The sequence below is a fragment of the Rissa tridactyla genome, chromosome 7 (genome assembly GCF_028500815.1).
Source record: "Rissa tridactyla isolate bRisTri1 chromosome 7, bRisTri1.patW.cur.20221130, whole genome shotgun sequence".
Lineage (NCBI taxonomy): Eukaryota > Metazoa > Chordata > Aves > Charadriiformes > Laridae > Rissa > Rissa tridactyla.
The window spans coordinates 14,377,191-14,400,271 of NC_071472.1; the positions used below are offsets into that span (position 1 = coordinate 14,377,191).

A 23,081-nucleotide genomic window follows, 5' to 3' on the forward strand; every position below is an offset into this window, starting at 1 on the left:
AGTACCTTTTTATGACCAGTAACTTAGTGGACATCAAGTCACAGGGTCAGTTGCTACGACAAATAGATATGCCTTTACCTAACTTCTAAACAGCAAAGAGCACAATCAGATCGACACAACCCAAGGAGGTTGAAAATACAAACTTGCATCACTCGTACCGGTAAGTCCACGCTGACATCTGTTCCATCCAGCAGCGCTACTCGGCAAGTAATGATGGATTTTGCATCCCCAGCTGCAGGGATGTGGGTTGCAGCTCTTTGGGCCTCTCTTAGCCGTTCCTTTTCTGCATGCTTACGCATAGACCGTCGTCCAAGGGTTCGACGGAAAAAGCTCAGCATCTTTGCTGCAAAATCCAAGACAGAAAAAGGACTTGTTAGTTATCAAGGCCAAGTTGAACTGAGCTTTGAGCAACCTGGTCTAGTGGGAGGTGTCCCTGCCCATGGCAGGGGGGTTGGAAATAGATGATCTGTAGGGTCCCTTCCAACCCAAACCATTCTACGATTCTAGTTTTTCACAGGAAAAAGTTCTTAGAAAATGCCAGGCTTTGATAAAGAACTGTTAGAGACTCAAACAGCTGTTTGACTTCTTTGGATTTAAATACCCAGACTCTTGGACTACTTTGAAAAAAAAAAACAACTCAGCTCAAACCTTCAGCGATAGTTGGGGTGATTTTTGGCACAACCTGAAAGTACGTTAGGGAGCTAAAAACAGTGACTGTGTAGATCTCACACAACTAATCGCAATCTTTGAATAATACAAATGCCACCGCACTCCTCAATGAGAGGGTGATGTTCTCTTAAAAGCTGGAAAGCGACTAAGAACTACGTACCACCAGCTATTTTCTTGTCTGACATACTCGCTGCCTTTCATCGGGGAAAAAAAAAAAAAAAAAAGTTACGAACGGCCCTTCCCGCCCCAGAACTCCGCTGACAGACTTCGGTGCCTCTCGGGGCTTTGCACGGAGAGGCAGAGCGCGCCTTTTGGGCACGGCGGTTCCCGTCACTCCGCGGCCACCGCCGGGCAGGGGAAGGCGGCCTCCGGGAGCCGGGCGACAAGCCACAGCTCCGGTGGCCCCGTATCGCAACCCAGAGCGACGCACCGGGATGGGGGATTTAAGCGGGGCGGGGGCCGTTCCTTCCGGCAAGGAACGGCCCCCGCCCCGCTCAAATCCCCCATCCCGGGTTGCCCCGGCCCTTACATAAGGCCCCGACACCGGCGTCCGCCTCAGCCCCGGCCCGCATTGCCTCAGGGGTCGCGCCGCGCCCTCTGCCCCCTTCCCCCCAACCCCCGACCCTCGGCGGTGGCCGCGGGTTCCCCCGCGCCGCTCACCTGAGGGGCGGCCCCGCGGGCCGGTCGGCGGCGGGAGCGGCGGAGCCGGGGGCGGCGAGAGTGCGTCCCCGCGGCGGCTCCTCAAGGCCCTGGGCGGTGAGGGAGCCCCCCGGGAGGGGGCGGGCCCGCGAACATGGCGGAGCGATGTGGGAGGCCTTTAAACGGGCGACGACGCGGCGTCCATTTCCTCCCGCCCGCCCTTACTCACCTGGCGGCTTCCGCTGCGACTCTCTGCTGCTGGGAGCAGGCGGCAAGGCGGAGGAGAAGGGCGTCAGGAAGGCAAGCGGCGTCCGGGCGCGCGGTAAAGAGAGCGCCCTGTCCTTCACGCCACACAGCGGCGCCGGAGCCCCTTTAAAGGGGCGGGCCCCGGTGGAGCAGGGACGCCCCCGCCCCGAGCCAGGTGGTTTCGCCCAGTGGAGGGGCGCCGCAGGGGGGGCGGTGCGGCCCACGTGCTGCCCGGGGGGTGGTGGGGGGGGTACGACCTGGGGCCTGGCGGCGTGAGACCGGCCTGAGGGGGGCACAGCGGGCGTGAGCAGGGAAGCCGGTAACGAGGCGGCGCTTGGATGGGAGCCTCCGGGGGTGGGTTTCAAATGATTTCGCAAAATTTCTGAATTTTTTGCTGTCACGGAGTGTAAGTTTCCCTCAGCGGTTCCCGTCAGAACTGCTGTAAGAAGCCCTCAGCTAGCCAGCGCCAACAAGGCACCTCAGGCAAACGCGTTCTGAAACCATTAAATTTAGAAGAAAAACGCCTCTTTAAGCACGGCCTGACAGGATTAACTGTAGCGATGTATTAAATAAAGCAGAACTATCCACAAACTAGCACTGTTAGTGTTAATCCACTGGAATAAAATTACTAGGACAGACTATGATGACAAAATGCAGTTTGTAATAGAAAATCCTTTGGAAAGACAAGTACAGTTAGTCCCAGTGAGCGATATTTTTATAGTTTTTCTTACTTGTTCCTCCAGTCTGAGGGGAAAAGCCCCACTCATTGGCATCAGTCACAGCAACTGCAAAGGGCTGCACCTTGCCGCATTTTTTGAGTACGTAAATATTTGTGTTCGAGCATCTCCAAATAGAAAACCTCACCAATGACATTATCATCTCTGCTTGCAAGGTCTAGTGCCAGCTAACAGAGACACTGCTCCAGCCTCCTTCAAAATCACAGGAAAACTGGGAATCCAGCCTATCTAACAGCCTGAGAAAGCGGAGACTTTGGCTTCTTATTGGCACCGCTTTTGCTAACGGTAATGCAACCTTTTCTACCTTCAGCTACGAAATCTGGGCTGAGATAACCAGTCACTCATCTGCCACGCAGAGGAACTGGAAAGAAACACCCCTTCATACACCGACAGGGCAAAATCAGCTGCAGGTGCCTGAATATACATTGAGTTATCTTGATGTCGTTTGCTGAAATAGCAAACAAACAAACAAACCAACCATCCTGCCAGGTAATTGCCCAGTATTTGCTGACAAAGCAACAGGCTGATTTTAATGTTAAATGTTAGTTATTTTAGCACCCCTATGTTGGCAACAGACCAACCCTCCTACCACAAGCAGAAGGTACAAGGCAAGCTTGGGGAAAGGTGGGATTCGGGTTCATACCTCGTTATTTACTCAGGAACACAATTCTCAAAATGGGGGAATTTAGGTATTTGTTATCAGTGGAGCAGGGACTATACTTGCTCCCGCTAGTCTGTCATGAAATACATGTGGGAGCATGCAATAAAGTTCCCAGAGGAAACATACAAAATCTTATTATATTCAAAGTGAAAAAAAAAATTATGTTGAATGTTTTCAGATATCCGATTAATTCTTTGTGCAGGTCAACTAACTGATCATTTGCATAACAAGGATGATTAGTTTTTAGTGGAGATCTCTGTCACGTAAATGACATTGCATTAAGTCTACAACAATTTATATTTTCCTATTTTAGACAAAGCATTCTGGAGAATAAATTACCTGAGTCTTAGAGGTTGACCCTAAGTTTTCTGTCCATCTTCAACCATTTCCTCAAATTGAGCTTCTTTTCGCTTTGTCACCTACAAGCTCCCTTGTTGCCACCAAGAACTCCGTTATTCCTAGCTGCCTTTCTGTAGCTTCAGTGACACAAACATTTTTGATCGTTTTTGCTTTTCTACTTCACACCAGCCTCTTGCTACTCCTTCCTCACTATTTGCTACTCAGATACAGTCCAAGTAGATGCCCATGAAACTGGTATCTGTCTGTGACTTGTCTTCTATCCAGTCTTCCCATTTCAGCTTAAGCAGATCTCTTCCTACTTAATATCTCTCCTTACTCGTGTTCTCTCCTTGAATGCTTTTAAATCTTTTATCTTTTGGGTTTTTTTTTTTTTGTTTTATCTTTTTGTACTTCAAATCCAAACAGCTTGTCCTCACTTTAAAGTCCTAAATTAATCAGTCAAATTAAAAACATATGGGGGTCTCTCTTTTCTTAGACTCTTAACCCTCCTGAGACTTTTGTCTTGCCTCCTAAAGTCCTTTCATCTTCTTTTCCTACTTTTGCTTTGAACATCTCCTCACTTTTTGGCAGCAAATATTTCATCACAAGCTTCCATCTGGAATTCTTGTTCTTCACATCGGTATTCCTCATGCTTTTAGTTTTGTGATCAGACTATAATCTCTATTGAACGCTGTCTCCAAAACACTCAGGTGTAAGAGATATTAAATAGAGTTGTTCTTCCATTAGAGAAAAAACTGCAGTATATATTTTCAGATAAAAAACTTTGGCTGATATTGTCATGCTTCTTCTGTAGCCAAGCAATTTAATTCCTGATAATTTAGCATCCTCTTCTAGTGCTCAGTCCATAGGGCTGTATTTACGGCATAAAGCATCAAAAAGTAAAACACAAGATGAACATTATTTGGCATCAGAAGTGTACTAAAAGTAGCATAGCAAACCTGTGTGTACAGTAGCAAGAAAATCGCAAAAAAATTAAACTTTAAATTACTAAAGCACATCTTTATTTTGCAATTAAACAATTAAGATCCACAAGTAAACTATATATATATTTTCAAGTCTGTACCTAGACAACTATTTGTCAACTGAAATTAAATATATCCACAAAATATGCATAACAGCATTTTTTCACATAATAGAATGAAATTTTACTTAAGACTAAAACAAGACTTGTTAAATGTTATTAGCATATTTATCCTGGGAACTGCTGGTTTTCGGTAGAAGTTAGTGTATCATTTTAATGGCAAGAAATTTAATTTTATCAAAATGAGGACAAATACATAAGGCCCTTTAAAGCATACAGTAGCTGCAGTGACAAAAGCTGAATTTATTTTCACATTGTCCAGTGTTGACCAATTTCAAGTTTCCACCATTTTCAATCAACCACCCCGGCTGTTTAGCCAAGATGTTGCATTTAGATTTTGTTTTTTGTTTTGTTTTCTCCCCTTCATGTGCTTTTAAACAAATTTATAGGCAAAAGTCTACCTATGGGAAGAACCCTCCCATCCCTCCAACATTAATAAAGATACACAAGAGTTAGTCTAAACAACAAAAGAGCTATTCAACTCCGAGATGATTTACTTCACACTTGCAGTCCATCATTCAGCAGTATGAAACTGAGATGAAATTTGACAACTAAAAGCCACAGCTGGAAATGCAAATTAATTACCAGAAGTAACTAGCAAAAAATATTGCCACCATCTGATTGTTAATAATGATCTAAATAATATCCTTCCCTTTGTATTTACACAGAGTATAGCACCTGTTACAGAAAAACCCCAAATCTTACACAAACAGCCCTGCCAAATTGACTGGTTAAAATGGGATCGCTGGTAAACGAACCAAACCAAATGGAAAACAAATCTGGATAAAATAAACCCTTTGTTTTCTTACCTTGATTTTCCTGTAAAATTATTAAGGGTTGTTACTGAGATAATTGCACTAGATCATTTATAGTCTAGTCTTTGTGGATATATTCTAGTTAAAGAAAACAACAGCTTAATGTAAACTGTTTAACCCTTTCACTCGTGTCTCAGGCCCCTGGCCTAGGAGTAAAAGGGTGACAACTTCTTTAAAATTTGTTGTGCATTATCTTTAGTTATCAAAATTCAAATAAGTTAAGTAAAAAAAAAATACTGATTTCCAGGTAATTGATCTAATGTTAAAAATAATGCTTAGCAGAAAGATTTACAGTAAACATAGCTAATTTGCAGCTAGCTGAGAGAGATCACAGAGATAAATTTACAAGTACCCTGTAGTTTCTATTTGCACCTTTTTTTTTTAAATGCAAGCTTTATATTCTTTTTAAGACAGAAAAATTAAGATGATAGAATTATTAATATCTTCTTAATAGCTATTTTCTGAATGTCCCTCAGAAATGCATGCACAATAAACCAGAAATTGTTGGAAAAACAGAAAGCATTCGTACCAGGGTGTAATCCAAATCATCTCTGTACAGAAACCCATTAAGCATCTCTCTCCAAGCCCAATTTATTTTGTCCAATAGTTCAGTCAGTAGTAAGCATGAGATAAAGTGCTACTATTCAAACATCAAAACATTAAAAAAAATAAAATAAAAATCACCCTTTAAAATGTTTAAGCTTGCTAAATACGAAACAAACACAACCAACTAATTGTCAGCCAGTCTGTGAAACCATAGTTCATGCTACAGCAGACTAGAACGATAGATATTTTAGTGGCTTTTTTTTTTTTTAAATGAGGCTACTGGTTCAAAGAAATCAAAAAGTCCCTATTTATTTTAATTTACAATGTCAGCATTCTTTTTAAAAAGTGGCGTTATCTTAATTTTTTTACCATTGAGCTCTCAATGGGCAAAACACGCCAAAGCCAATAGCCAGAGCTTACAGCTTATGCACCAGTTAAAAGCTTGTAGCTGGAAAAGCCCTATGAACTGAGAAGATGCACACTCGTGGTAGCAACCAGCACAGACATAAAATCCAGTGATAACAAACTGGCCTCCTTTGCAGACTGCTAAACCAAAAAATAGAATAAAATAAAAGTTTCAATTTATAACTGCAGTGAGAGAACAGAGACTGGACAGAACAGTTATACTGAAACAAACCAACCATTTTTCCCCTTGTAACAGCTTCCCAATCACCACTAATTACAATCCCTGCAATGCCATGCAAGATCCACGTCTAATCAATGAATGTGTTTTTACCAGATTCTGATATTGGATCCTAGCACTAAAAGTAGCAATGGAAAAGAGCGTTTTGAGTCTCAAGGCAAAAGGTGAGTACTTAAATTAGCAAATACACTCAGCCAACTGGGGACCTGAGATGTGAGGTACAAGAAGACTAAAATGACGTTAAAGGGCACCATTCCTGTACTTTGTGGAAGACCAAATCAGCAAAATTTTAATTTGGACCATAACCCAACCCCTCCCTTTATCCTCAGGGCTGAGGGTCTTGAAGATTGCCTGCATAGTGGCTCTACAGTCAAAGCTACAGCATACCTACTGGACAACCTGCTTGCACTTGGAAATTGGTGGATCTGTAGTTTTTCATGCTCATGCTAACTCCCTGAGCCATCAAACATCGCCCACCCACCTGCACACACACTGCAGAAGCATAAAAATATCACGTAATTCAGCTCCACAGCACACCTGGAGCTCCATCGTCTCTATGCCAGACCTTCCCCATTTCCCATCTCCCTGGGCAGTGCAACTGCAGCAGGTTTGCTGCATTTTTGGCCCTTCTACAGGTACCGCGAAGCTTTTTGGAAGGTCGACAGGGAAAGTTGCTGGCTACACGGGTTCCATAACAAACTTCTCATGTTCCTTAATCTCCCAACTGCTTTCTCACCCTTTCTCTAATAGATGGTGTGCCAGACTGCAATCAGATATTCTAGAAGTGTTACTGCTTTATCTATATGGGACATAAGCTTTCAAGATTTAACAGAGAAATGTGGAAGAAATGTCACCTAGCATTAAATGTAGAGAAAAGAAGAAAAAAAAAATCAGGCTTTCTCTTTTTCATAACTGGGAAAGAATATATAAAAATAAAATGCGTAAAAGCAGCATTTTACTGCTTAAGACTTGCAAGTTATTTTAAATACCAAATGGTTCCAAATTCAGGAAAAAGCAATTCTTCATCTTTCAGTTATCTGGTATATCTAGAGCAGTATTTCTCAAAGTGGATTGGCTGACAATCTGGAGGTGGTTTATTAAACAATACCTGCATCTTATTTCATATTTAGCAAAAAAAAAAAAAAAAAAACAAAAAGCCCCCGCAACACTCAAAGCCCCCGCAACACTCAAAGCCCCCACTAGAGCCCCATGTCTTTCTACTAAAAAAAAAAAAAACCAAAAAACCTTCAAATCCACTTTAAACAAGAGATGGCAGTGGTAGTTTTCAATCCGAACCTAAAAGGAAAACAAAAGTCTTAACATTATACATTGGCACAAAATTGTCATAATATTGCTCTTATTTACAATGAAAACTTTTTTCTTTTTTTTTTTTTAAACTGGATTTGTATCATGGAAGTGTTACAAACATACTCTTTTCCACACCCAGCCAACATTTTTCCTAATCAAATGGTATGAAAATAATTATTCATAAAATCCAACAATCATAACACCATTCACATATAGGTCTATAGGTCATTATGTCTGAAAGATACATTCATGTTTTGTACAGCATGAAACATACAAAAACTTCTTTAAAAAACTCTTAAGGATGATACAGATCTTCATAACCCAAAGTAAAATATTTAGCAGTTTCGCTTTTTTTTTGGCCATATAAAAATATTTTAAAGGCCATTTATACCACAACAGGTAGAAACACTTGAATGAATGATTTATGGGGCAGAAAGGCTTCAATGCTCTTCTCTTTCCCAGTCAGTTTTTGGTTACCACTATCCTGGCTTTGGAGAAGCCAAAAAGCCACTGAGTTGCTGAGGCCAATTATCTAAGAATAGTTACTTTGTTCCCATTTTTTTCCCCAGTGCAACTAGTTAATAGACACAAATCTGCTTAGGTCAGTGCAAGGAAGATTTTGAAGAGACCTATTATTCTTGCCTGTGTTTTGTAATCGCAACAATAATGACAGATGACCAATAAATATCCCACACTTAATTGTGGTATAAATGGGTCTTTTGAACTCAAACTGCTTTGGCAACTTTACATAAGAATATTTAAATATGTGACATACCAACACTATATGTTGCTATAAACTTCATTTCTGATTTCCCCCGGAAAAAAAGGGCAAATGCTATTTTCATTCACAACCTGACTAGGAAGAAAAATTTTTTAAATATAATGGATGAATTATTTTAATTTTTAGACAGTAAGTGCTGAGTTTAAAATAACCTTCCAACCAGCCAGCATCTCAGCTAATAATCTCGTCACATGGAAGTTAAAGCTTATACTTTCCTAAAGAAGAATTTTCTTTTGTTCTAAATGGCTTAAAATAAAACTGAGATTAAAGCTACCTTATTACTCTTTTTCACTTCATCAGATCCAGAGATTCTTGAGAGATTCATTTTTCACTGAGGGATAATATTGATTTAAGCATCAAATCTAGAAATATAAGTAACAGGGCCACAGGCCACCTAGTACTATTTTGTTTTCTAAAAATATTTAAAACTCTATCTTCCATTTGGCATTGTGGTTCACGTTTATTACTAAGTCGTAAGCCAGGATTTCACTTCGCCTGAATCCTTTTTCACTTAATAGTCCACAGCTGATCTCTTTCAAATGTCCATAGAACACAGTATATTATATAATATAATTCTTCAATAGTTAAAAATTATTTAGTGTAGAACTTTCCATTTTAATTCTATGCTCTATATAGCTTACAACAACATTTTTCTGGATAAACATTTTCAGGAAACCAATACAATAAATTAAAACTTTTAAATAGAGGGCACAAAGTTATGTTGTCACAGGGCAGCCAAAGAAGTGACTGATTTTTTTCTTACAGTATATTACACTGGACACCTTGCTTCTGACTTGGTTTCTCCTATACCCTAAAAATATTTAAAAACTGGGACATTTACGTATCTTTAGAATGAGCTCAGATACTGTATCAAACAGACGTTTCTTACAAATCTTCTACCTACTAAGAAAGAAGCAACACATACCAACTGGAACAATTTTGCACAAGCATAACAGAAGGTGACTGGGGTCATTATGGAATTAAAATAAAGTTCTGGGACAACTTCATAGTGTTCTCCTCCCTCCCCCCCCCAAACAATTAAAAAAAGAAAAAAAAAAAAAGAAAAGAAGATAGACCTGTACGAACATGGCTTGAAATCAACTATGAGGGCTTAGGAAGTAATTGGTTAGCGGATAATGGAATTAAATCACATCTGATTGTAAGTTCAACTTAATTATCAGTGCTATTGAAGAGTTATGTTCTAATCAAGTAAGACAGCTATTCTCAATAAAAGGATAAAATAAAGTATCAGCTTCTAATGACCTACCAGCACTTCACAGTAAGCTGCTAGTAAGTTACTAGTTGGAAGGAATGAAGGAATGTGTCAGATTTTTCACATAATTACAATAAAGCAGCATACAATGCTCATTCATTAAGTTGGCAGAGGTGCTTTTGCTACCGAGAACAGCACTCAGGTACTTGTATAAGGAAAGAGGGAACGGTATTTCCATGACCCCTTGCGGTAACACATTCCAAGCACCAAGGGCCGTTTTTAAAATCTGAACCCATTAAGATAAATATGACAGGACAATACCACCCCCACGGAATCATGAGTGCCTTTCACTGGATGTACGCTGTAAGTCTCAAGGCACTTAAGGGGTTAAGACATAATGCATGCATTAGTTCCCATCACGTAATCTTACGTCACACGAATCAGAATACACCAGTGTATGACACACAAGCTGTGTCAAAGAAATGATGTTTATTTATTATTATTTTTTTTAATTTTTTTTTATTATTATTTTGTACAAGATGCTGGTAAGTGGGCGGTATGCAGCTACTGCTGGGTTACCACAGACTCCAGCTTTCCTCTAACAACCAGCTGGTCTCTAGTAAGGGTGTAGGACAAAGTGTGCTGCATCAGTAGGCAGTGTGTACCTATCTAAGTATTGGCAATATTGCTAATGTCGTAAAAAACAAAACAGTGAGAATCTGTACATAGTAAATAAACCTAGCACTGGAAAAAGACCATGGCTTAGTGTATTTTTTCATTTGTTTTTCATTTTAAGAGACATGGGTGTAAAACAGAGTGAAATAATTCCAAGCCTTGTTTGTAGCAATTCAACCAGAAGCGCAGTATATGGCACTACAATGAAATATCGTAGATTACCCTGAACACAATTAGTTCTTTCAGTTTATGGTTTGTTCGGAGCAAAGCACGAAAATAAAGTCTTCAAACAGATGAAGGTTAGAAGAGTTTCAGAGACTGATTTTGTTTCAACATAAAGTGCAACAGTGCTGAAGTTTTCAAAGTCCTTTGTCAATCCTTTGCTGTACTTCACTATCATTTCCTGCAAGCAGTATTATGGCACAAAGAATGCTGCCAGTTCCTTAGAGAGGACAGGATTCCTCAACTGATATTCTAGGTTTTTAGCTCTTTACTTATGCAGTGATGCTTGTAAAGGTTTAATAAATCCTTCTTCATACACCTTCAAAATAGCTTCACATACAAATCTGTATTGACTCTGAAAAGGAAAGTAGAATCAGTAAATTGAAAAGAAACGCAATTGAACCGTGTCATCTGGAAACAGAAAAGGCCTCTAAGATTTCCCCCATCCCATTCTCTTGACAGGATTCAAAGTTAGTTTAGGAAACACAAAACAACAGGAACTTTATATTAGAACGTCTTGTTTCTCAACAGAAGAATGGGATGAATGTCACTTTGAAATATATACCAAAAGTCATAACCACAAAACCAGTACTATTATTAAAACATCACCTATTTGGTAATTTTCTGCTCTTCATTTCATTGCTGAAGATTCAAAGACCTGAGGTTTCCATGCACTTGCATTTAGAAGCTATTGTTTCAAAGCACTTTTTCATAATCACATTAATTCTGGCATGTTACTGGCACCTCCCTCTCAGAATTTGATAAAAAAAGAAAATTGTTCCACGTTTGAAAAAGCCAGAACTCCAGTTTCTCAACATTATATACTATCTAACTCTGCAATGTATGCAAGTCTAGCACCTGCGTACATAGAGGCCACTAATATTTTGTTTTAAACAAATAATAGCTAAAAACTCCAACAGTAATCAAATTAGAATATAATGAAAATAAATTTAAATAAAATCGCGGTTTTGTAAAGCCCCACAACTGACACTGAATAGTGCATAACGGTGTATAAACTGGTCAGAAAGCTGGCATGCCTGCCTCTTGTGTGTTGTGGAATATCCCTCTCTCTGCAGTAATTAGTGATGTCAGACCTTAAATTGGTACAGTAACAGACTTAGTAACAGCATCATTATTTACTGTATTGTTGTATGTGCATTAAAGTATTTAAATTTGTACACATTTGTGTCAAATACTTCTGCCTCCAGTGCCTCCTGACGGAGGCTCTGAACTCCCCTCACACAGCAGACGCAGCAGATACCCACGCACAGGGCCATCTTGTGGACACTGAGGGAATCTTTCAGGAGATACAAAAACGGGAAGAGTGTGCCAAAGGAGAAATTATAATAGCTAATATTTATGAAATTTTTTTTAAAAACCCACTTTAGTCTTTTATTATCCCTTCTCCCTCTGATGCAGTAAAAACCTGCCTTTCACTGAGGCTTGAAAATTCTGGTTTCTCTAAGAAAAATGAGAAGACCAGAAGATACTTAGCACGTGCCGTGAAAAAATACAATTAAAACCTTTACTAATAAAACTGTGTTCCTCTCTGTGTACGCTAGAGAGAGATATTCTATTCATACCGTATAGTCATCGAAACAGCAAGGGCCATCCTTTACTATATTTTAATGTATCATCATCTTCCTCATCCTTCCTGTGCTAGTTGAATAACACAGTGTTTTTTTAAGTGGAACATGAATACTGGACAGCTGCACTGAATGACAGATGACCAAGAAATGGAGACCCTAAATACTTTTTGTCAGTCTGAAGACTCTGAAGAACACAAAATGTTTATTCAAATTTGATTAGAGGAACAGCAGCAGGGACATTAAAATTACTACAATGAGTAACTACCGTCAGGTAACCATGGGAGAGATTTGATACTGGATCTAGTGCCTTTTCTTCTTCAAAATACTTTCTCTTTAAATGCTATATACTACAAGTAAAACTATACAACTGATTGCTAATTAAAAAAAATAAAAAACCTGGAACTGATCAAAGCTTGGAACAACCAAGGCTCCCTTTTTTTTTTCCTTTTGGAAGACAATACAACTCCATCTTTTGACCCTGTTCACATATTTTCTAAAAATGTAAATGCAAACTTCTCTCAGAGATATGCAACACCTGACTGATACAAATAAAAAGTTCTTAAATCTGTTCTAAAACTTTTACAATTCTGAAATATAATACATTCAAGCAACATTGCAAATATCTCAAAAAAGCCGAACGTTATAGATTCAGGAAAAATTCTAGCATCTTAAGATATATCAAATGTGAAGAGAGCACCAAAAGAATCCTGGTAGCAAGTTACTTTTTTTAGACTAAATACACTTAAAACTACTTTGATATATCTTGCATCAGATTTAATTACACTGATTTTTAAAAATACTATTTCACTGATTATTTGCCTTTAATTGAGGCACTACAGGGCAGAGCTATTCCTGTCTGAAGCCAAGGCTGCAGCTACACTGAGTAAAGGTGATCTCTTTGCCATATGACCAACAGCAAGTATATTAAAAATCCATCTAATTACATGACTAGATAATAGGAAATTATTCTTCTGCAACATAGAACAGGAAGTATGATACTCACAGGTGTTTGGATCATCATGGCTCTCTGATCTCTCATGGTTCTTACAATATCTAACGGATAAACAGGCTGATTGCACTCAATGAGACACATAGCTGTCTCCATAGTGATAAGAACTCCCGTCCGTCCAATCCCAGCACTGAAAAAAACAACAAAAAACCCCAAATGAAAAATGAAACAAAGTGTCTGGAACATAGTTCGTACTTAAAGACCTTCCTCCTAAAGGATTCTCATGACTGATCGTTATGATTCCCATACTACTAGGGCAGCGGTTAAGACGGATTGATTCTATGCCAGTGGAAGCCACAATCCTGCCTGAACCGAGCGAAAAACAATCAGTGCAGAATTGTCAAGCCTTGAAGAGGGACTGTCTTAACCCAGCCATTCACTTGAGCAGAATTTACAAACATATATTTATTCCCATCATATTATAAATCATACTAATATCTAGAAGATAACAAAACACAGATACTAGCGTACACTGTGCATCTTGTGTCAATTTGACCATTACTGGAATAACTGTTACTGGAATGTTGGGCTGATTTCATAAAACCATGTTTATGTTCTTGAAGTGATCCATACCTTCATATTTCAGACTAAGGAATAGAACAATTACTAGATACCTTTGGAGGATGACAATAATGATAATTTTCTTAGTATAAAAAGCACAAGAGAGATCTAATTTGTGTAGATTGAAAAAGAATACCTAATAGCAATCCCTTTCAAGACAAGGAAGAACCATAACATATACATCTTGGAATGGCAAAAATTTCAAGAGAGCTTATATGAATCATTGTTAGCTTAAAAATAAAAGAAATATAAAGATTTATCTGCCTTGTTTTACATATACATACACTTTTCCACAAGTAGCAATCCTCAAAGACTGAATATTTCACCTTGAACTTGATCATCAGTTTCAAATTAAAATCTTTCATATTCACTTTTGAATAGAAACCCAATGATTCTCCATATTTGAATACAGGACCAAATTGATATTTTCAAATGCCAGCATTATCTAAACCCATACAACTAGTATTTTAGTCAATAAATGAAAGCGTTTGCTTCTAAATTAGTTAATATAAACATACCAAACTTTGAAACTTACTTCTTCTGATTTTGACACATAAGCTCAAATTAAGCCTGACCAAACCACTACTTTAAATCTTTGCCCAGAAGGTGGCATTAAAGCTACTATATGTTTCAGCGATGTCATGAGAATTGTACGACAAGATGTAAATGTGCTGGTTATATATAATTATTCAATAGCATTTTGTATTTCTGGAATTTATACATGTAGAATTTATACGCAGAACGCTTTATCAAATCCAAACAGGAACAGTATCTGTCAAAGAACCTAATGACTCATTTTACAACTTCAAAAGATTCAGAGAAGGGCAACAACAATGATGGAAAGTGTGATAGTTTCCATATGATAAATATCAGGTAGGATAGGACTCTTCAGCTTTGGAAAAGGAATCGTTGACTGATGGAGGGCAACACTGAGACAGGACATGAAAATCAAGAAGGGCACGGACAGGATGGGTGGCTCACCGTCTAGAACAAGAATTAGAAACTGTTTGACTAAACTAGTAGGAGCCTTCTAAAAATAAACACGAACACAAGCTTGGAAACTAGTGTTTTAAGTAGTTTAACCTAACAAAAACCTATCCAATTTCTTAAGGTTTTTGTTGCTTCACAGTCTCTCTGGTTTTTTTTTTTTGTTTTGTTTTTAAACTATTATTGTGTAAAAGTGTGCTCTACTAGCTACTCGGATTCCCCATACTAAAGCTGGTGGCTTAGTTCTGAAAATGGCATTTTACCATTTTATTGCACTAATGCCTTGTCCTATTACACTGAACAGACATTAAAAATAGTGTGCACACACCATATGGAAGAACCCCTGGGCTACTTCAGCTTGTCTCACTGGTGGAATTTGGTTGTACTTCCCAACAGCCACCAAGTTGGGCAAATTAAGCAAATTATGTTGAACTGTGATATATCCCTCTCTTCTTCTGTGAAGCATAAAACTGTTATAAATGTTGGTATTGAGATTATCAGTGCGGAACTGAACTGACATCTCATTGAGATGAAAGAAACTGTTCATACTCTCCGAATTTGTTGTTCAAGTGCCTCTTGCAGACTTACACATTTTATAGTGTAAAAGTGTATTTGGCTGATATTTTCACTATTTGTTTACAAACCATATCAACCAAAAGTATATCAATAACAGAAGGTGAGAAACAACACCATTTAAGATGGTGGCATTCTGGTACGGTTTTCCCTAGTTAATAAGATTCACCTTGACCAGCATAAAGCAGAAGGGAGAGCAAACCCAATTAAATACAATTTCTGACACACAAAGCGTTAAAGAGAGAAAAAAAATTTCTTCATCTTCTGCAGTAAATGTCTAGTTTACTCGTAGATTAGGTAGTCTTTAAATTGATTTTATCTCTTAAACGCCTCATCTTGCCTCTGAAACAGGAACGATGCACACCTGACTCAGGAACACTGACTGTCCGGGTATAGCACACGTTCATTTGAAGATATTTGGCATTATGCGTTATTATAGTTTACTAATTAAGTATTTTAAAGGATTAATATTTTGAAATTTACTATAGGAACGTAGAATGCTATTAAAAGCTACTGCATAAGAAAATAAAGAAAAACACATCTCACGTGTACATAAAAATCCAAGTAACAGTCATTTTAACGCAGGACAAAAGTAAATTGTTGAGAAAAATGGGTCATCTTAATGTATGTATCAAAATATCATGTAGCCTAAGGCTGCAGACTTGAGAGAAAGCATCTTTTATTTGATCACTGCATATACCACCCATGTTTTCTGCCATGGGTTATTTATACAACTATTACGGAGTTTTGTACAATAGTCACCATGAGTAAAAGGTTCCTAAGTATCCACTGCCATTTCCCTGAATTATTATATAGACTGTTGGCACAAGTATTTAAAGTAAACAAAACCAAAAAAAAAACCCGCCAAACCAACAAAATCCCTGCACAGATCAATGCATGTAGATACTCAAGCTTTTGCTTATTGAAATGTGATTTAATTTTAAGTAATTGTTTCATTTAAATGTTGAGTTCTCCTGTCATCCCCAAAGCAGATAGAACTAAATGTTTATTTCAACAACAAAGCACAGAAAAGCTATTTGACAACAAATAAGTTCAGTCTGATGATTTAACAAAGTTGGAGAAAAATGGATACCTGCAATGAACAACAACAGGTTCTTCTCTGCCAGCCCTCTTCTTTCGCACAAGACACACAAAGTCTAGGAAATCGCTGGAATCATCAGGAACCCCATGATCAGGCCATGCTATATACTGGATTTGCGTTAGTTGGCGGCTTTCCTCTTTCTAATCAGAAACATGAAGTTTATTCCAGGGTAATTCAGGTCCCATTAAAAAAAACCTCAACCCCCCAAACCAAGCCAAAAATAATAAAACAAAACAAAATTAAAAAATCAATGGTACATTTACAGCAACTTGTACCCATAACAGAAGTGGCTTCAGGCAACTAGCAGCACTTTATTAGTATTAATCACTGCTCAACCTAGATTTTATAATGACTTTTTTCTTAAAAACAAAAAAGGCAATCCACAAATGTTTACTTCTTCAACAGGTTAAAAAAACTACACGCCATGTAATAGCAAACAGTCCAAGGATACCAATGATCTACCTGAACACTAGATGTACAAGAAGGTGGTCAAATTTTTAGCAAACAAATTTAACAGAAAGAGGTACTATCTTACTAGATCAAATGACAGAACTGGGTTAGGAGAGGAGAGACAGGACTTTCAGACATAAAAGCTTTCCTTCAGACTCCGTGTGAAGACCAGCATTGTTTTGGCTTTATCTGCACCTCTTAATTTTATCCAACATACTATACATAAGATGCATGACGACTTTGTTTTCCACTCCCTCCTGTCCCTCGCTCTAATATCACAAACATAATCTCCCTCCGGTTAGTGGAGGGGACAGGCCACATCTTCAGTGTAAAAGCAGCATTTCAAAGAACAGGAGTTACCACACTTTAAATAACCTTTAAGCACAGAATCATTTACAGAGGTTCCACTACTGATAACAAATGAGCAATTGTCTCAACAGGGAATGGGAAAGGAATTTTAACTGCAAATTGACTAAAAGGCAGCTCTATAAAACTGGCATCTCATCTGGTAACCCAAGCAGTGAGAAATGAGTACGTGAACTAAATTCCAGATACTAATTTCCAAACACTTCTGAAATTGAAATGCTAGCTGGGGAGGCTCTGAAAACTACACATGCCCTGAAAATCATGCAATGCGTGTTCAAGAAGGTCCTTGTTTACATGTAGTTGCCAATCCCAATTCATCTTTCTCTCAGCAGGATTTATCTTCTATCTACTTGCACGTATTCTCCGAGATGGAATTATTAAGAACTGTTTACCTCTAACAAGACAGACTTTCAGTTGCAATAATGAAATACCTCTAGTGTCTCATGTTTTGAAAACACCAAGGGAATAACAAGTTTCTCAACTTCTCTAATTACTCTTTTTTTTGGTCAGGGCATGAAAGACACCAGAAAAGACAAATAATACATCTTTTATGTGATTTAAAACCAAATAATATGATTATGGAAACTGAATCTTTGTGATATTTTGTTAAAGAAAGGTTTGTTACCATTCTAAGGGCAGAATTTATACTAGGTAAGTACATGGCAATATGTGTAGTTTTCTGAAGGCTCCTAGAAATAAATGGTCCTATTTATGTGGATATGCCACTAAGCTGAAAAGAAAGTCTGATTAAGTAAGTTTTAGCTAGTCTGTGAGGATTCCACACATCAATACTTAAAAACGTATATTATGATTTTACCTCCAGATTAGTCAATGTCATTTCTCGAAAGACATAAGCAGGATTTCCTTCTTCTGAATGGCAGGTAATCTGGAAATTCCCATAGGATGAGCTTCCTGACGGCTCTGGCCAGTACTGATGGCATTTAACCTAAAGTCAACACATTTTTAAAGATGCCTGTGTTTAAATTCAGAGTATTATTTTTATACTCTCTAGTTCCTTACACTTTTGTTCATTAAAGACTATTTTGATCATTTTGCAATCGCTATTAATTTACTTACCAGACAGTGTTACCTAATTATTGGTTATAAAATAAGGTATCGCAGAGATTTCCTGGTTCTCTCTTTTCAAGAGGACACGTGCACCAGGTCTTGAGGTTAGTTTAACTGAAGATAGATGCCTTTAACGTTTATTACAGTTTTTAAGAAGTGTATCTATAAATATTCCATCTTAACACTTGATTGACAAATATGCTTTATAAATGTTTCTGACCTCCAAAATCCCAATCTAATCTTCTCAAAGCACATTTATATAGGAAAAGAACAAATGAAAAAAGAGGCAATAAGCAACAAAAAAGTTGCTAGACTAATGCAGAAATTCGGGGGATGCAGATGGTGGACTTGAAAGACTCTTGATCAAGTTATCAAATGTGAATAAAAACTTCAAATGCTAAGATTTTCAGATATATTGCCTAAACGCCTAATTACCGAGGTCATTTCAGCTCAAGTGTACTTTTGTTTTTCCAACCCACCTGGCGATTCTTTAAGAGCAGCCAGATTTGCAGACTTCCTGCTCCACTGAGACATCCTGGCATGCAGTGGGATAGTGATGTCAGTAGCCTCATGATCAGCTTTAGAGCAGGGAGTCTGCCTATGGGTATAAGACAGATAAGTCCTTTTATTTCACTATTAAGCAGCTCTCCAAAGAACTCCACAAATATGGTTACTGAAGGGGTGGGGGAACCTCAGAGAACTGCTATTGCAAGTCTGTTCTTAGCAGATCTGCAAAGAAAATTCAAATTAAAAGGGCACTTGTACTGAAATTCCCTCTAATCATGCTTATTTGGGAGCAGGCAGCATCACGCTAACATTGAGTCACTGAAAAATGGTTTAAAAATGCTGGAACTCCCCTTCAATTATTTTAATTATATTTAGAGGCCTGGCCTCCCAGCAAATATATGGTTATTAAAAAGTTAGAATGTATACAGACAGCTGAACTTCAGTCCGAGTTGACCAGAACACCCACAACCTACTATAAATCCACCTTCAAAAGAAATCATGATTGCGGAGAAATTCCACTGAACTATTACTCCAAACAGTCCTTTCTGTCCACACACTCATCCAGGCAGTGCTGCTGTGAATGCTCCAGACTAAAACCCAGTAACTCTGGAATTACACTGTGTGTATGACTAGATTTGGTTGCTCTGCCTGTCTCCAAAGGACAAAGCTGCATAACAAACAAAGCTATACAGAAGAAACTGTAGCTTAAAAAAAACCCCGAAAACAAAAACCACACACACAAAAAAATGCAAAACCCAAATCCAAACAAACCACAAAATACGCTTGCGGCCTTTCACAGGACCATACACAATTATTTTTCGTAATTTATAACTCTGATTACTTTATTAGTAGCAGTCTATTTTTACACATTTTTATACGGAAATGACTTAAAGGACAAAGATTCCTCCATATGGTTAAACAAATGTTTATAGCCACAGAAGAACACTTTATGAAAAATTTTAGATTTCAAGCTTATCAAGGCTTCTCTTAAAGACAGCCATCCGGGCATGGCATTTTAACACTACAAAGGTGTCTTAGGTTGCCTTAAAAAATTAATCTCTCTACATATCGAAGAGCAAATCTACAAAAACTGATGAAACTTCTTGGAGTTCCTTCACTTGAAGTTTAGAGAAAAAAAATCCTATGAAGATAAATTCTAGTTGTTTTTTACTTTACAAAAAAAAAATAAAAATCAAAGAAGCCTGAAAGTATTTTAAGAAATATGTGAAGACTTCAGTGTACTTCAGAACTGAACAAAGTTTAAATATTAGCTACGTTAACAATATCAGAAGGTTTAAAATGTAACAGTCATCATTGCAATGGTACTAGGAATGCACCGTCCTTATGAAAAAGAGTCATAAAATCATAGAATAGTTTGGGTTGGAAAGGACCTTTAAAGGCCATCTAGTCCAAGCCCCTGCAATGAGCAGGGACATCCTCAGATCAGGTTGCTCAGAGCCCTGCCCAACCTGATCTTGAATGTTTCCAGGGATGGGGCATCTACCACCTCTCCGGGCAACCTGTGCCAGTGTTTCACCACCCTCATCTTAAAAATATTTCTTCCTTATATCTAGTCTTCATTTACCCTCTTTTAGTTTAAAACCGTTACCTCTTGTCATATCATATGCTATAAAAGTATATTCCTCTAATCTTTTAAAGGCTAATCACTAACAGATGTTTAGAAGATTATGCAAGCAGTATTTAGGGAAATCTTTTACTTACTCTGCCCCGTTCAACTTGAGTTGTTAACATTACAACCATAGACGAGCCCTGTTCCCAAGTCATCTGCCAAAAATCTGGACAAGTGTTCGGTAATGGACCTTGACAAGCAATGTACTGGTTTATTATTGTGGAAGAAGGGATTTCCATCTAAGAGAAGACAAAGTCATTATTTTAATTCTTAAAGAAAATGTAAGTCAAACATCAGACATTTAGTGTTTAATAACTAATACATTTAAAAAGCATCAACTACATTAATTCTATTTATTGTAAGTCAGTAAGTACGGATTGGCACAGGTAAATTCTTCAAAGTGTTTCACACACAAAATTATTACGAAGATCCAAGTGCACTTCACATATTAACTGACAGTTATGTAGTTGCCATAATCAAGATTAATGGTTGAAGAAAGAAATGATAAACCAGTTGGCAAATAATTCACGTGCAAATGTTTCACACTCTGTGGGTTTCTGACACTAGCTTTTAAAATAATGATCTTGGAATTTAATTTCTGTTTTTTGTTCCTGAAAGGAAAAATAAGTAGCTGTAATTTTGTTGTTAGTGACAAGGGGAGTAGGCGGGGGTGGTAGGGGAAAGACATAAAAGAAAGTGCTGCCAGATTAAACTTTATTGATGTTGAACACTACTGCCACAGTAGTAAGCAGAAAAGAAGACTTCATTCTTCTGGTAGAAGGCTAGCTTCTCTTAGCTTTTTTTCTTTTTTTTTTTTGGTTTGATTTATAAAAACAGCGCCACAAAGCATTATCAAATAAGTATATTTACAGTAAATTTCAAACCATCTGACTACAAGTTTATCAGCCATTCTAGTCTGAACTAGATTTATGAAAATGTTATTTTTTTAATCAACTTCTCCATTATAAACCTGCAAAATTACTTAATGTCAGAAGCTCTTTTAAAAAATATTACTCACATTTATATAATTTGCATTGATGTAATCTTCATTACTTTTTAAAATAACCCGTGTAGCATCATCTGAAAAAAATTTTAGAAAGATGTTACTTATTTACGAACCACAGTAAAATACTTTTAGAACACACATATACAAACACACATACTTACAAGGCGAAATGTCTCTGTATCTATTTTTGGAAATGTTTTGAGGTAATCTGGCACAAGACATTGTCATTCCAGGCTTTTTCCTATACAATTGCTAAAAGACAAAACTGATGGTCAGACCATAATAGATGCAAAAGACCCGTTATTATATTATTTGCCTAGAGGTACTTTTTAGAACATAAACTACTGAGCAATGGTAACTTCAACACACATGAAAATATTTTTCAAAAGAAAGCACTACCAATTTATTTATGCTGTGGGATCACTGAAAATAATCAAGACCTCATCACAACTTGTTTAAAGACAAACTGAACGTTAAACTTCAAGCTTCCATAAGAACACTGATCCAGAGACAAGTCAATGTTGTACACTGGGAAGGGAACTGACTGACATTCCTCATGGTCATTTGGGGCAAGCAGATTGTATTGTGTATAGGCATCTACCTACATTGCAGCTGTTTCAATTTATTATTTTTTTTCAGATGTCCTTCTGTATTTGAATAACTAGAGTGAATCCTGGGCTACCTTGTGCTTTTCCTGCACAAAATCACCTTTGAGAGGTTCCTGCCCTCTCATGCCTTAGCCATGCACTGCCACAACCCTCTATCAGTGAAATTATCTGGGTTCAGTAAAAGGCATTTTAAAAACTTTGAAATACTGAACCTGTTTGGGAGACTGAAAATGTATGGCTAAAGAGGGATTTTAAATCCCTTTGAGAAATTTTTTTCTTTCTATATATAACAATATATTTCACCAAAATTGTTAAAGAACAGTATATATTTTATAAATATACGTTGTAATACATAATGCTAGGTCTCCATTTGCTCAGGAATTCACGCTGCTGTGTTTTACAAATCTACCGCTTCCTGCTTTAAGTCACTTGACCTCATGCATAAAAGATGGAGTATCAGCAAGGCACAAGTGGAGGAAAAAGAAAGACTATAGCTATCAGCAGCTTAGGACCCCACAGGAACTGCACTGTTCTTTGGAAATATGTCATAAAAAAATCAACTATTTATAAAAGATATTGTTACACTAGCCCTTAGGATTAGGGTTTTATTTTCTATTGGTAATTTTACTTTCCCTCACTGAGACTGTCCATAAAATGTCAACAGCTCAGCGGTCATTCACTTTCTACAGGAACTTAGATATGGAATGAAGGTCTGAGCTCAGAGCATGTATTTTGTTTTACATTTTTCAGTCTTCATCTCTATGGAAGTATTTTATTAGCATAGGTCCCTGATAACCACAAAAAGCTGTTAGTAATCAATAAAGCTATTTATAACAAATTACATTAAAAACTAGTATTAGGATTATTCTATGCCATAAGTTTGCACATACAATACATCATTGGATTTTTTGGGGGGTTATTTTTCTTTTGAGAGTGTAAGACAATTGCTTTGCTAAAAGATGCCGATTCCAGTGAAATTTAACTGAAATCTGCTCTGCTTAAAATAATTACTATCCCAAAAGACTTGGA

The 23,081-nt window shown here is 37.7% G+C and overlaps 2 protein-coding genes across 5 annotated transcripts in view; both read right to left on the reverse strand.

Annotated features, from left to right (window-relative positions):
• Positions 1-1,674, reverse strand: part of EPB41L5 (erythrocyte membrane protein band 4.1 like 5) — a 60,995-nt gene extending 59,321 nt beyond the window's left edge. For 2 of the 3 annotated variants that reach the window (XM_054210329.1, XM_054210327.1), the window contains exons 1-2: positions 1,538-1,674; positions 159-343 (exon numbers count right to left, since the gene is read on the reverse strand). In XM_054210329.1, coding sequence (XP_054066304.1) covers positions 159-338 — 180 coding nt within the window. In that variant the 5' untranslated portion in view covers positions 339-343; positions 1,538-1,674. Of the gene's footprint in view, positions 1-158; positions 344-1,329; positions 1,450-1,537 lie in introns of those variants that run through there. The other variant, XM_054210328.1, reaches the window with a different exon arrangement.
• Positions 1,675-4,290: 2,616 nt separating this feature from the next.
• Positions 4,291-23,081, reverse strand: part of PTPN4 (protein tyrosine phosphatase non-receptor type 4) — a 120,637-nt gene continuing 101,846 nt past the window's right edge. Inside the window, exons 21-27 of one of the 2 annotated variants that reach the window (XM_054210358.1) lie at positions 21,606-21,696; positions 21,457-21,518; positions 20,531-20,677; positions 18,051-18,179; positions 16,409-16,557; positions 13,189-13,324; positions 4,291-10,951 (exon numbers count right to left, since the gene is read on the reverse strand). In XM_054210358.1, coding sequence (XP_054066333.1) covers positions 10,865-10,951; positions 13,189-13,324; positions 16,409-16,557; positions 18,051-18,179; positions 20,531-20,677; positions 21,457-21,518; positions 21,606-21,696 — 801 coding nt within the window. In that variant the 3' untranslated portion in view covers positions 4,291-10,864. Of the gene's footprint in view, positions 10,952-13,188; positions 13,325-16,408; positions 16,558-18,050; positions 18,180-18,284; positions 18,900-20,530; positions 20,678-21,456; positions 21,519-21,605; positions 21,697-23,081 lie in introns of those variants that run through there. The other variant, XM_054210359.1, reaches the window with a different exon arrangement.